This window comes from Myotis brandtii, unplaced genomic scaffold (assembly GCF_000412655.1).
Source record: "Myotis brandtii unplaced genomic scaffold, ASM41265v1 scaffold244, whole genome shotgun sequence".
NCBI lineage: Eukaryota > Metazoa > Chordata > Mammalia > Chiroptera > Vespertilionidae > Myotis > Myotis brandtii.
Genome location: NW_005359225.1, coordinates 4,796,864 through 4,811,257, shown reverse-complemented (window position 1 = coordinate 4,811,257; position 14,394 = coordinate 4,796,864). Strand labels below are relative to the sequence as shown.

At 45.0% G+C, this 14,394-nt stretch overlaps 1 protein-coding gene across 8 annotated transcripts; it reads left to right on the top strand.

Moving 5' to 3' along the window:
* The first annotated feature begins 293 nt into the window (after nucleotides 1-293).
* LOC102255693 (leucine-rich repeat-containing protein 51) lies at nucleotides 294-13,822 on the top strand. 8 transcript variants are annotated; one of them, XM_014540451.1, is made up of 6 exons: nucleotides 295-427; nucleotides 5,727-5,789; nucleotides 6,381-6,518; nucleotides 11,698-11,903; nucleotides 12,816-12,964; nucleotides 13,200-13,822. In XM_014540451.1, exons 3-6 carry the CDS (start codon nucleotides 6,437-6,439, stop codon nucleotides 13,339-13,341), a joined length of 579 nt encoding a protein of 192 aa, XP_014395937.1. In that variant the 5' UTR covers nucleotides 295-427; nucleotides 5,727-5,789; nucleotides 6,381-6,436; the 3' UTR covers nucleotides 13,342-13,822. The 8 variants fall into 8 exon arrangements, 7 of the variants coding, with proteins under 7 accessions (XP_014395939.1, XP_014395938.1, XP_005867183.1 ...); XR_001362289.1 differs by lacking the exon at nucleotides 295-427 and having other exon boundaries at nucleotides 5,706-5,789; nucleotides 13,200-13,508; nucleotides 13,617-13,822; XM_014540453.1 differs by lacking the exon at nucleotides 6,381-6,518 and having other exon boundaries at nucleotides 294-427.
* The last annotated feature ends 572 nt before the right edge of the window (nucleotides 13,823-14,394 follow it).

The following is a 14,394-nucleotide window of genomic DNA, read 5'->3' as shown; positions in this document are numbered from 1 at the left end:
TCCCGCCGGCCTCCGCTTCCTCCGGATCGAGTTCGACGCGGGCTCGCGCCAGCCCTGTGAGCGCACAGTTAGTTTAAACGCTGGCTCCGCCCCCTCGCACGGAGCTCTGATAGGCTCCGGGGGCTGGTGTGCTCGCCGGGGCACGCTAGAGGACCCGGGAAAAGGAAGTGTGAGGGCCACTGGGAAAAAAGAAGGGGTGTCACCACTACCGGCCCCCGGCCCCGACTTGAGGGCAAAGACTACAAATCCCAACACATTCGCGGCCTTGGAGCCCCGCCCCTAACAAACTACATCTCCCGGTAGGCATTGCGGCAGTGCTTTCGGCGCCAGGCCGAGGTGTGGTGGCTTAGGTAGTTACCATGGAGTTGCGCTGGGTAACCCTGAGGTAGTGAGTGGGACGCGGAGGCTGGAGGGGCAGCAGCTGCGGGTGAGTCGGGCGGGAAAACGGGAAAATGGAGAGGGGAGGGGCACTTTCTTTCTCCGGGACCTGAGACACCCCTCTCCCCGCCAAACAAAAACAAAAAAAACTTTCTATCACAGTGAACATGACACAACACCCATATGGGGTAGACGAGTTCCGGGGTGCTTAAGAACCTCCCCATCACGAACACGGGGCTCCCTGGTACCCTGGGAGATATGGACACCCTGACATAAGGTTGGTTTTCCTGATGAACTGAGACCCAGGGTCTTCCAGACGCGGGAGTAACATTAGAGTAAATCACGGGCCCTAATACTGGAGACGTAAGAAACTTTATGGGCTTGCACTGCCCCTTTCCTTCCAAGCAGGAAGACCCCGGGGGAGAGCCTTCGTCTCAGTCTGAGCAGGATCTTTCCGCACACTTAGGGCTCCTGTCCCCAAGTTCCCGCTTCCCCCTACACCTCCTCTATGATCTGTTTCTCAAAGCTCTACAGTTAGAGCTTCATTCCTTTTACAGTCTTCATGACCGATCTATTGCATTTAGTAATTTACCCAGCGCTTTCATATCCAGTGTCTCTTTTGAGCTTTGTGAATCAAGGATTTTTATCCCCATTTCACAGATTGGAAAACTGAAACCCAAAGAGGCGCAGTGACTTGCCCAAGGCCACATACCAAGTCAGTGACAGCTAGGACTAGACTCCAGTTCACCAACCCCCAGCCAAGTCTCTAACTTGAGCCTACAGCCTCTCTAGTTAAAGGACTTGTTCCAACAAGTGGGAACTGCCCCAGGGAAAAGAAACCTGTCTGGCCTACATTGGATTATTTGCACTTCAGCCTGAATGAGTTTCAGATCCTTCCTTTCAAGTTTAAATGGGAAAGGGAACTAGAGAGATGGACGACAATGGAAATCAAACAGGAACAGGAAACAGTCTGGCTACACAGCACCCATGTCTGATGCTGCCATGATTAGCTGGTTTCTGGCTGGCTTCTAGCTGGCCCTGATTGTCCACTTACTATCTTAAAGTACCTCCAGGCTTGGTCCTAGGTCCACTTCCTACCTCACTCTATATTCCCTTGTTGGGGATGATCATCCACAACTTCATTTACCATCTGTATGTACACAACTGTCTATCTCCAGCCCAGCTCTGATCTCTAAGCTCCAGGTCTGTATAGCCAATTGCCTCTTCAACATCTCCTTCAGGATATGTCAAAGACAACCTAAACTCAACATGTCTGCAACTGGACTCATAATCTCTATGTACTCCAAGCCTCAATTTCTTCCAGTGTTCTCACCCTCTATCCACCGTTACAGAAGCCAAAGAACCAAGATTTAGCCTGAATACCTCTTACATAAAGTCTTGTCAACTTCTCATCACATCCTTCCTGCCTACCCTCCCAGACATTTTGCATACTGCAACCAGAGTAATCCTTTAAAAGTAGAAATTTGATATTGTTCACCTTCCCCATCCCACATTCATTTAAAAAGTTATTATGTGGCATCTTATTACTCTTAGCATCAAGCAACATTTCAGCCTGACTCCTGCCCACCTCTCTAGCCTCCAGTCTAACCATAACTTTTTAAAAACTCTTTATTGTTGAAAGTATTACAAATGTCCCCCTCCCATTGACCCCCTCCAGCCTGCTTAACCATACCTTTTATCCCCTCCAGTTATATGGCCTTTTTAAAAATATTTTTTTAATTGATTTCAGAGAGAAAGGGAGAGGGAGAGAGAAACATCAATGATGAGAATTATTGATTGGCTGCCTCCTGCACTCCCCACACTGGGGATCGAGCCCACAAGCCAGGCATATGCCCTGACCAGGAATCAAACCGTGACCTCCTGGTTCATAGGTGGACACTCAATCACTGAGCCATGCTGGCTGGGTTATAAGGCCTTTTTAAGGTCTTCAAAATTTCCAAGTAACCTCTCACCATAGAACCTGTTATTTCTGCCTGGAATGTTCATCCCCCCACCCATCTCCCTGTTAATTTGTGCTTATCCTCAATTTCATCTCTCAATCACTTCTTTTAAAATGTCTTCCCTTAAAATAAAAAAATAATTAAAATAATTGTTAAAGATAAAAATGTCTTCCCTGACTGCTCAGCAGGTCAGATTCCTCAGTTATAGTAACCTCATGTTCCTCTCCTTTATAGTATTGCTCTGTAGCAATTTTTAATGTATATGTTAAGCACCTACTACTTGCCACCAGGTAGGAAAACCATTATGAGAAAAACATGGTTCCTGCCCTGGAGGTCACGGTGGAGTTTACATATAGATAGTAAGCAGATCATCTTAGTGATATGTGTGCTACCATGGCAGCAAGTATGGGGTATTTTGGGAGCTCTGAAGAGAAGTTCCACATCCAAGATTTGGGCATAAGATTAGGCGCCTTAGAACACATGAAAACTGAGCTGGGTCGTGAATTAGCCAGGCAAAAGGAGGAAGAAACTGTATTCCAAACAGAACTAAAAGTAATAGGGCAAAAGGGATGGAGCAGGGGAGACCATACATAGGAATCATCAAGGGAATCAATCAATTTTACCAGGAAAGAGTGTTCACCAAAGAGGATTCCCTAGAGCTGAGTATTGAAACAGGAGAATATTCACTAAGTGGGCAACTGTTTCTTAGAACTGGATACTGACCATTTTGCCACAATCAGTAGAGACCCAGCAGGTCTTTCTGTGCTCGTGACAGACAGGGTTCTATTATTTGTATCTTGGCTTCATGTCTTCTGGTCAGGCACAGGGCAGCAGGCACTCAACAAATGTTTGCAGAATTGAATTGAATACCTTACTGCGAATGAGGTGTGGACTGAAACAGCTGAACCTCAAAGCCAATTGTTAGAATAAGCAGCTTAGTATCAACACTCCTAAAACAGAGATCCTGTATTTGGCAGTTTCCCATTCATTCATCTCACAGATATTTCCTGAGTACCTGTTGTAATAAACCAGGTTCTGTGATACTAGCTCACAGCCTGGACTACTGTTTAAATGGAGAAGGTTAATAACCCTTTCCAACTGGCAAGTTTATCCGAATACTTGGGGCTCCATTTTTAATACTAACTCACCCAGAAATATGCATCAGAGGCCAGTACTACACTAAATCAGAAGTTCTTAGGAACTGCACAGAGGTAATCGGATGGTCAAGGAGACTAATGATAAAAATCTGCCCTTAAATATTTTAAGCTAAAATTCATGTTCAGTAGTGCAGAACTCTGGGGTCCCAACCCAGGTCTTACTTTGAGAAAAGTGTCCAATCTTGCTCAAAGGCATCAAACCTGTTGTAGATTCCCAAGTGGAATGGACTGCTGTCTAGATGAGAACACAAGTAGGGTTCCTCTATTTCTACAAAAGAACAATGCGTTCTTTGTTGTCTCACTGTAGATTTGATATCTAAAAGTCCAGATCTCCCTAATCAACACCCCATGCCCACCTGGCTAGTCCCACATTAGACAGAGTTCAGTTGTAAGTGACTCAAGCCTTTACTTCCCCAAAGCTCAGTTGAAACTGCTGCTTTTTGAGAGAAAGCCATTCACTTTTCATTTCTCTAAACCAGAGATTTTCAACTGGTGTGCTGCAAAAATTTTAAAAACATGCAATATCTGACTATTTAGTCAAGGACACTGACCTCTTTTCCCTTAGATTGTCAAGTAAAAAAAATGACAATAGCCAACACAATGGCCATCTGATGTGAATGAATCAAAACTATATTTGTTTTGTTTTGTTGTCAGATTGGAAAAAAATATATTTTTTGGTGTGCCGCAGAACTAGTAATTAGTTTATGTGTGCCATGAGATGAAAAAGGTTGAAAATTGCTGCTCTAAACTTGTTAAACTCTATCTATGCATATGTTAATTCATACAAAAAGTTTTACTTAACCGTATGTATTAAGCTTAAACTGAATTACAAACTATCAACCCCATAGTTTTTGTTTTGTCTTTATAAAGTATATTTTTATTTATTTCAGAGAGGAAGGGAGAGAGAGAGAGAGAGAAACATCAATGATGAGAGAAAATCACTGATTGGTTGCCTCCTGTATGCTTCCCACTGGGGATTGAGTCTACAATCCAGGTATGTGCCGTGCCCGGGAATTAAACCGTGGCCTCTGGGTTCAGAGGTGGACACTCAACCACTGAGCCACATCTGCCAGGCTCACTCCATAGTTTTTAAAAGAAATTCCATATTAAGAACATTTGTGAATTTAATTGTTTCTGCACACAAACTATTTGTTTCTTTGAATCAAATGATGAGAACCACATATCCTAATGTTTCCCTTTTGGCTTTGTTTGCCAGGAATTTCAGAGCTAAATATAGGCCTACTTTCCTAATTCTTTGGTACATCTCTGTCTTCCTTTAATCTGGTTTCTAATCTTCCTCTTCCGTGTTTACATTTTCTACATCCACGCTGTCCAGTATGGTAGCCTTTAGTCACATGTGGCTATTGAATACTCGACAGTTTGTCCAAATTGGGATGTGCTATAAAGTGTAAAATACTTCAATTTTTAATATTAATTATATATTGAATGATATTTTGCATATATTGGGTTAAATTTAACTTTCCCGGTTTCTTTTGACTTTCTTTTTATTATGGCTATTAGAAAAGTTTATATTACCTATGTGAAAAAATTATATATGTGGCTTGCATTTGTGAAATTCATTATATTTCTGTGGGACAGTTCTTTTCTTTTTAAAAAATATTTTTGATTGATTTTTTTAGAGAGAGATAGGAAAGGAGAGGGAGAGAGAGAGAAAGAAACATCCATGAAAGAGAAACATCAATCAGCTGCCTTGTGCACACCCCGTACTGGGGATTGAGTTCGTAACCCGGGAATGTGCCCTGATTGGGAATCAAACCGGTGACCTTTTGGTGCATGGGACAATGCTCAATCCACTGAGCCACCTGGACATTTCTTTGGCCATGCTGGACATTTCTTTTCTATAAATCATCCTGTTTTGAATGTGCTATTTGTAAACTATCTAAAATCCCTTTGGAAAGCAGGTGAAAAAGTAAATGCAAAGGAGGTGATGGCATTGGATAGTGTGAGAAAGGGGAGGTTCACTGGGAAATATACTTGTCCTTGTCAGTCCATTTGTCTTATTTGTGTCACATACAAAACCCTTCTGTATTTTCAGCTGTTCTGATCAGGTGAGTAGTGTTCTTATGACTCTGCTCAGCCTGTTGAAAAGTTCTCAGCTTTACTTGAGCTAGCAAATTGGGAAGGATCTGATAAGACAATTCACACCACACTTGTAAACTACTGATAACATTGTGTTCACCCCTCTCAAGGGGTATTTCCATTTTAACAGGGAACAATCCCTGAACCCAAAGGAATGAATCCCTAATGGTGGCGTTTCAGGCATCAGTGACAGGTGAGTGACAGTGAGATAGATCCTGGTGTTATGTGTGTGTTTTACATACATATGACTACATTCCGGATGTGGCTGAAAGTAGGGTCTTTGGACGAAAAGGCAATGGGGCTGACAGAGAAAGTAGCAAATTCTGAGCTGGGTCAGACTGCAAAAGGCTATCAGACACCATGCCCTAAGGGGTTTGTTAAGCAATAGAATAACCCAGTTGATGTCACTAGAGGGTAGGTATCAAGACCGTCTCCATGGTAACTACTATGGCTTCAGAGTAGGATTCAGGAGACTATGATTACAGTCCACAACTGACTCACTGGCTTAATTTTGGGCAAGTGCTTTCACTCTGGGTCTCAGTTTCTTCGTCTGGAAAGTAGAAATGGGTGTTATAACAATCAATGAGCTCTAAGGGATGTGAGGTGTTCTGAGAATTAGGAAGTGCCCTACAACTGCAAAGAATCGTATTAGTATCTTAAAATATAAATGCAGCCAGGAAAGCCTGGAGTATAGAAGGTAGAACGCAGGGGTGGAGGGTAATGGGGAAACCTGAGGGCCTATGCCCCTTGTACCTGGAACACCAGCCCTTCTCTGTCCTCCCAGGCTGAACCCGGACTTCCAGGGCCCATGCTTACACCGGACAAATTATGGCCTGAGCTATGAGCACACAGGACTACATGAACACTTCGGTGCAAGAGCCCCCTCTTGACTACTCCTTCCGAAACATCCAGGTGATTCAAGGTCAGCCCACAGAGAACAGCACTCCACTCACCATGGCAGCAGCTGGGTGTGATCCCTAGGGAGAAATCAGTCTTCTTCTTAAAAGCCTGAAGAGATTCTTCCCATATACTTGCAGATTTTGTTGTTGTCCTTTCTGGGAGGAGTAGAAGAAAGGGAGGTGGGAGTGGAAGTGTTTGGCCTTTTAAAAAATTAGCAGAACCTCTGAAAGGAACCAGGGGGCTCTCTCAGGGTAATTGATCATCTTCAAAAGACAGGCTACAACAAGAAAGTCAGGTGGTGAAAGCGGGAAAGCCAGTGTGTCAGCCAATAGTTTTATTCTGTTTTTACCTGGAGAGGAAGAAACTAATGGAAGGAAAACAGCCTGCAGCAGAGTCCTATCTCCTCAGTCAGGACACAAGCCTATTCTGTGGATGCTAGTCCATATGTGGGCTTTTTATTTCTTTAAATGTTTTTATTGATTTCAGAGGTCCTGGTTCATAGGTCCTGACTTCTGGGGACACATGGGGGGTCTTGTTATTAACAAACTGGTATGTTTCCAGTATAATACTTACTGACATTTTATATTCATTCCAGTCATATCCAAGTTTATTCCATCATCACCCACACTTACTGCAGGTTCCAGCACTGCCCATGCTAGTTCCCATTCAATGTCTTTGTAAATGGGCAGCTAGTAACTCTCAGAAGGGGACACAGCAGGGCTCTCAAGTAATATATTTTCAAGGGAATATGCTTCTTCCTAGAGAAGTTCTGCTGTCCCTTGCTTTTGTTATCTGGTCTCATAAATGCTCCAGTATATCTGCCCTCACAGAACACAGGTTGGCATCAATATATCCTAGACCCATTATCTGGCGTTGGTCCTCTTTCTTAGGCAACTGGTGGCCACTTTTAAGTTCAGGAAATGCAAACAGTTATCCAGGGTACTGAATACTACTTGGGTTTGGGCTTAGCATACTGCAGGGGTTGGCATCAGCCACAATAGTAACTCATATTTGTTCTTCAGTGATCACACACCCACCTATCGTGATCTTCATTTTTTATGCATGGTTATCACTTCTGCTTGATGTAGTCCATGTTTCACAAGGGTTTTAGCTACAGTGATGGCTACATGCAATATAGCCATAGTGACAGAGAAGGAAGGGAAGTGTGGCTCCCACGTACTCTGGGAATTCCCAGCTCTGAGCAGGGAGATATAGTTTACCCTTTATGGAGTCCTCAGAATGAGGGTAGAGATAAGCTACTACAACCAAGGATAACTCCACAGCACAAAACATAATTAGTACAGACCCCATGTTCTTCATTCAACATTTAAATATTTGTTAAGCACCTATTTTATTAATATCATATATCTGTATGTATGTATGTATGTATGTATGTATGTATATGTGTGTATACAAATATGCCAGGCATAGTGCTCCTTGATGAATATTAGAAAGGGAAAGAGAGAGGCACATCTAAGCCCCAAAAGGCCAGTCCCCTCAGGTTTCCCAGAACTATGGAACACTTACTTAAAATTGGGGTTAGAGGACAGGATAGAGTTTAGGGGTACCTGGTATGCTATTTGGTAATTAATCAATAGATAGATCATAGAATCTGAAATGGCAGTGACTTTAGAAGGCATCCAATCTATACTACCTCCAACCCATAGTCCTATAACTACTGCTCACCTAGTGTTAAGGGAGTCCCTTACCACATGCACCTACCCATCCCTTCCATTATGGGATGAGAAATGACACAAGGAAGTTCTTCATATCAAACTAACTCCTGACTTCTGGGGACACATGGAAAAGTTGCATGGCAACTCTTCAGAGAGGTGAAGACAGAATCACTTTCTCCCCAGATTTTCCTGTAGCTAGACAACCTCCAGTTCTCTGAGTATTGATATTTGTGGTCCAGTTTCCAGACCTGCCTTTGCCTAATCTGAAAGGCCGATCCTCAGGTGATAGAGTACCCTGATGGAGACTGAGGGGACCAGTAACTGTTGCGGTCTAGACACCTTGCTTTACCCTTGATAACAGCAGCCCCAGGCAGCCTCAAATTTTAGGCAATGCCATTCCACCAGTGGCTCCTCTGAGCTTGGGGTCAGCCCAGACTTGATGGCATTCCCTAAGCTGCTGCCTCATCACACTGGATGCATCATTGGATGCTAGTCCATATGTGGGCTTTTTATTTCTTTAAATGTTTTTATTGATTTCAGAGAGGGGAGAGGGAGATAGAAACACCAGTGATGAGAATCATTGATCAGCTGCCTCCTGCAAGTCCCCTACTGGGGATTGAGCCCACAACTGGGCATGTGCCTTGACCAGGAATTGAACTGGCAGTCTCCTGGTTCATAGGTCAATGCTCAACCCCTGAGCCACGCCATCCAGGCTATGTGGGCTTTTTAAAAATATGTTTTTATTGATTTTAGAGAGAGACGGAGAGGGATAGAGATAGAAACATTGATGAGAAACATCAATCAGCTGCCTCCTGCACGCTCCCTATTGAGGATTGAGCCTGCAACAGGGACATGTGCCCTGACTGGGATTGAACTAGTGACCTCTTGGTTTATGGGTCAAAGCTCAACCACTGAGCCACGCTGGCTAGGCCATATGTAGGCTTATTTTGACATCTTTGTAATTTCATTCCAGGGCTTGCAGTCAGGAGATGTGAGGTTGGGAGGCAGGATTAGGAGTTTCTTCACAAACTGGGGTGCTCCAGTACATTTCTGCCACCTTCCTCCAATCTCACAATCCACCTGGGAGTTCTGCTCACTCTAGGATTAAGACAGAGAGCCATCTGGTGGATGCTGCCTGACATGCAGCTGAGGAGAGGAAGTTAATGTTGGCTGGGGGTGGAAGAGAGGAAGTGTGCCCAAAAAGAGCTGAGGGGAGGATGAAGACAAACTTGCCCAATTCAACAAATACTAAATATTCCCTTCCCCAGAAGCAGTTTTATTTTATTTATTTTTTAATCCTCACCCGAGGGTATTTTTCCACTGATTTTTAGAGAAAGTGGAAGAGAGAGGGAAAGAGAGAGAAATATTGATGTGAGAGAACCACATCCATTGGTTGCCTCCTGTAGGAGCCCTAGTCAGGGCCCAGGCTGGAGAGGAGCCTGCAACCAAGGTATATGCCTTGACTGGAATCAAACCTGGGACCCTTTGGCCCTCATGCCGATGCTCTATCCACTGAGCCAACCGGCTAGGGCCAGAGGCAGTTTTAGACAAGTAACCAAAGGTATAGGGGCCATAGGAAAACTATGGTCACCTCAGCCAGAGCTGGTGTCTGTAAGCTTGGGCAAAGCACATCCTCTCTCTGGACCTCATTTGTCAAAAAACAAAACAGAACGGGAGGCGGGGGACAGTTACAGGGGTGTCCATACAGATGGGTTCTAACATCACTCTATTCTCCTCACCTAAACTTTCTGAAGGTATTGTTTACACTACCTGCTTATATTTCCTTACCTCTTGAACTCACTCCAATCTAGCTTCTGTCCCCAGGCCCTTGCCATTTCATTGAAACAGCCCTCATCAAAGTCACCAGGGACGAAGAATTTTGTTACCAAAATTACTTTTCAATCCTCATCTCCCTAAAACTCACTCCTATAAATATGGATTCCCTGAGCATCTTATAAAACTAACCTCTCATGGCTTGCCCTGTCCTTTCCTGATTATTCGGTACCTTTTTATTTTTAATAGTGTTTTAAAAAATGTTTTCATTGATTTTTAGAGAGGCTTCAAGGAGAGGGAGAGAGAGAAACATTGATGAGAATCATCAATCGGCTGCCTCTTACATGCCCCCCACTGGGGATTGAGCCCACAACCCAGGCATGTGCCCTGACCAGGAATTGAACCAGCAACCTCTTGGTGCACAGGACAACACTGAATCCACTGAGCCACGTGGGCTGGGCTCAGTAACTTCTTAAGTGGACTCCCCTTCTTCCTTGTGCCTCCTCTCTACTTTTACTATCCCTGAGGACTCGTCCATTTCTCTAACTTGTTCACTCTCTATGCTAATTATTCTCAAGTCTTTGTCTCTCACCTTCATATCCAACTGCCTACTTGGCTTCTCCACCTTTTTATACTTAAGGAACCTCAGACACACCAAGGTCAAGTCTAAACTCATTACCTGCCCAACCATGTTTCTCCTTTTCTTAATTCCGTATCAGTTACATCAACCATCAAGTCACTCTGACTGACCTTCATCTCTTGCTTGGATGATTGAAAGAGCCAAATTGGTCTAGTCCCACCCACTCCCTAAAATCCAGACTCTGTACTAAAGCTTCAGAGTGATCTTTCTTATATGAAAGATTTATCTCTTTTGCTCCATAACCTCCCGTAGCTTCCCGTCACCTACAGTAAAGTCCAAATTTTCAGCCTGGCATTAGAGGTTCCTTGCTTCCTTTTTCCTCCTTGCCCCCTGTGCAGCACATACATGTGCACCCATGCTGTTCCATACCTCTGTGCCTTTGCCCATGTTCTTCTCACCCTTTCCACCCTTCTCCTAATCCACTGAGATCCAGCTCAGATTTCACCTTCCCTGGGAAACTTTCATGAGCTCCAGACTAAGTTAGGAGCCCCCTCTACTTCAACAACTTAAATAGCATTTACCACAATACATTGCCAGTTGGTTTCCATCTTGCCCATTTGAGCTCCTCTAAGACATAAACATCTGCTTCATCCCTGCCCTATTACTCACACAAGCATGGCGCAGACTGTCTCTCATATTGTTCACCATTATATATCCAGTAGCTGGCACATAGTAGTTGTTTAATGTTAGGGGGAGAGAGCAAATCAGGGTGTGTTACACTGAAGTGAATTTTGTAGGCTCTACCAGTGGATAATTTTGGATTTTGTACCAACAACTCTGGTTTTTAGTTTCCTCATTATAAAATAGAGGAGTGGTTTTATCCCTCCCCCCCCCCCAATACATATACATAGGGTGTACACAGAGGACCCAATAATAAAATAGATATGAGGAGCATGTGACCCAAACCGAGTTTGGGATAGGAAGTCTGGCCCTTAGTTCAAGCTTACTGGTTTCTGGGGCCTGAGAGATGGGGGTCTTGAGCTGACAATGAGTAGTTGCACTAGTCAGTCTATGGCCCTCCAGTTAGCTCGCGCTGCTTATTCGCTCAGCTCTCATCCCCCAGAACCAGAAAGGCAAAGATGATATATGCAGACTTCACTTTGTTCCCACAGATCTGATGAGCGAGGAGCCAAGGAAAGGGCAGCGACCACTAAAGCACTCGAAGTCAGGGAAGTCACTGACTCAGTCCCTGTGGCTGAACAACAATGTCCTCAATGAGCTGAAAGGCTTCAACCATGTAATTTCACTGCTGCTGCAGCATCCAGAGAACCTGGCCTGGATTGACCTGTCTTTCAACGACCTGACTTCCATTGACCCTGTGAGTTCCCAGTCCTGAGAGTCCAGTCAGGTTGGGCCGGAAGCTGCCCTGTCCAGCCCCCAGCCTTTCCACCTCCCACATTTCATCCAGGAAGTTGTGAGGCATCATGGTACTGTGTCTAAAGCACACAGCTGTTGGCTCAGATGTAGGTTCAAATCCTAGATTTGCCCCTTATGATTTTGGACAACCTTCCTAACCTCTCCAAAACCTCAGCTTCCCTTTCTGAAAAAATGGGGATAATATACCAACATCATAAGTATTTTGTGAGAATTAAATAAGAATGTATGAAAACCAACTGGCACATAGAAAGCTGAAATAAATAGAAGCTCTTGTTATTGGGCACCCACTGTGCCTTGTGCAAAGTTCTTCTGTGGAAGAGGTAGGTAGTAAAAGTACAGCACTTTTTCCATGCACTGACTCAAGTTTTAAGGAATAAATAAAACTGGTCGTCTTGTCCAGGATCCATTGGGGGGAAGGAGCTAGAGCACAACTTAGAAACTGTTCCCCAGGTGTAGTGATCTCAATTTCACTATTTAAAAAGCTTCTCTTCTGTACCTAGCACAATGCTCTGTATCCCTGTCCCTTGTTTTGAGACTCAGATCACCAAAGGTCTTCAGTGAAAGGGCAACTAAGGCTCAGGCAGAAGCAGGCGGGTCCAGTCACCTGGCACGTCAGTGACAGCGCTAGGACCCAGGCCCATACTTCCTGCCTTTAAGGTCACAGCTCTATGTGAGTGGGATGCCCTATACCTCTTCAAGGTGAATGAAAGTAGGTTAGTCATTCAATGCGGCTGGGGATGAGGGGTGGTGGAGTGGAGAGCAAGTTGTTCCCCAAACTCTACTCGCCCTCAAGTCAGACCTGAGCACAGCTCTAGAGACCTGTCTAGCCTGCTTTCGGTTTCTTCCCCAACAGGTCCTGACCACTTTGTTCAACCTGAGTGTCCTCTACCTCCATGGCAACAGCATCCAGCGTCTCGGAGAGGTGAATAAGCTGGCCATCCTCCCTCGGCTCCGGAGCCTCACACTCCACGGGAACCCCATGGAGGAAGAGAAGGGGTATAGGTAAGTGCCCTGCCCTGGAGCTAGGCTTCCCCAAGGGAAAGGAGGGGAGACAAGGAAAAGAAGTAGAGACCTTTAGGCATTTCCTGCTGTCAGGATAAACTCAGTCTCCCCCAAACTATACTCAAGTCCCTCCATTCCTGCAATCAGGGGAGATAGCAGCAGCTGGTGGTGGTGGTGGTGGGGGGAATGGGGTGCTGGTGGGGGGGCTGGCCCCCAGCCCGAGTCTTCCCCACAGGCAGTATGTGCTGTGCACCTTGCCTCGTATCACCACATTCGACTTCAGTGGGGTCACCAAAGCAGACCGCACAGCAGCTGAAGTGTGGAAACGAATGAACATCAAGCCCAAGAAAGTCCGGATCAAGCAGGATGCACTCTGAGGTTCCCAGGACTGCAGCCATCCTGAAGGCCTGAGGACAGCCAGTGTTGGTTTGACAATACAATAAAGGATTTGAGCTGTTCAGCAGATTAGAAGTCACTTGTGCTGTGTAAAAATGCCCCCCAACTCAGGCAGTTGCCACTGGTTCTGGTCTTGCTTCACTGAAAGGTAGGCAGGGGAGGGAAAGGCCTGTTGACCTGAGACACAGGAGACCTGGGTTCATTGCATGGCCTTGGGGAACTGATCTCAACTCTGGGTCCTTTTTTCACTCTTCAGATCAGATATCCTGGGATTGAGTTGCTTCAGAGAGCACCAGGGTTCTGTGGAGATGCCTCAGAGGCCTCGGTGAGAAAAAGTCAAGAAGATAGGCCATGAATGCTGAATCCCCCATTTCCATCCAACCAGAGTAGTTACTCTCATGTTGTTTATGTTGGGATTGTGCTTGAGACGTCATTTGATTAAAAAAAAGAACTTCTGCCCTAGCCGGTTTTCTCAATGATTAGAGTGTTGGCCCACGAACTAAAGGATCATGGGTTTGATTCCCGGTTAAGGACACGTACTTCAGTTGCAGGTTCCCCAGCCCTGGTAGGGGCGCATGCGGGAAGCAACCAATTGATGTGTCTTTCACCTCAATGTTTCTCATTCTCTCCCCCAACCTCCCACCCACTCTCTCTGGAAATCAATGGAAAAAATATCCTTGGGGGAGGATTAAAAAAGAAAAAAGAATCTCCTGCTTGAAAACTGGTTTGCTGACTCCAAGTCAGGCACTCCTGATCTGTCTGCACCATCACCACCAATCCCTTCCCAGGCTTTTCAGTAATTTCACTGAGTCTGCAGCAGGGTCCTCAGCAATGACAGCTGCCTGTGTTCCTATCTCTGGAGAAATGACAAGCAATCTTATCCAATATGAGGTTAGCCAAGGCCGAGTCTCAGATAAGACCTGGGAACCTTGAACTCATATCTTAGACTCCTTCTAATGCCCCTAAAAGATGTCCCCCTCCCCATCATCCACTTTCACTGCTCATAGACTTAAATAGCTAGAAGTAAGCAGTAG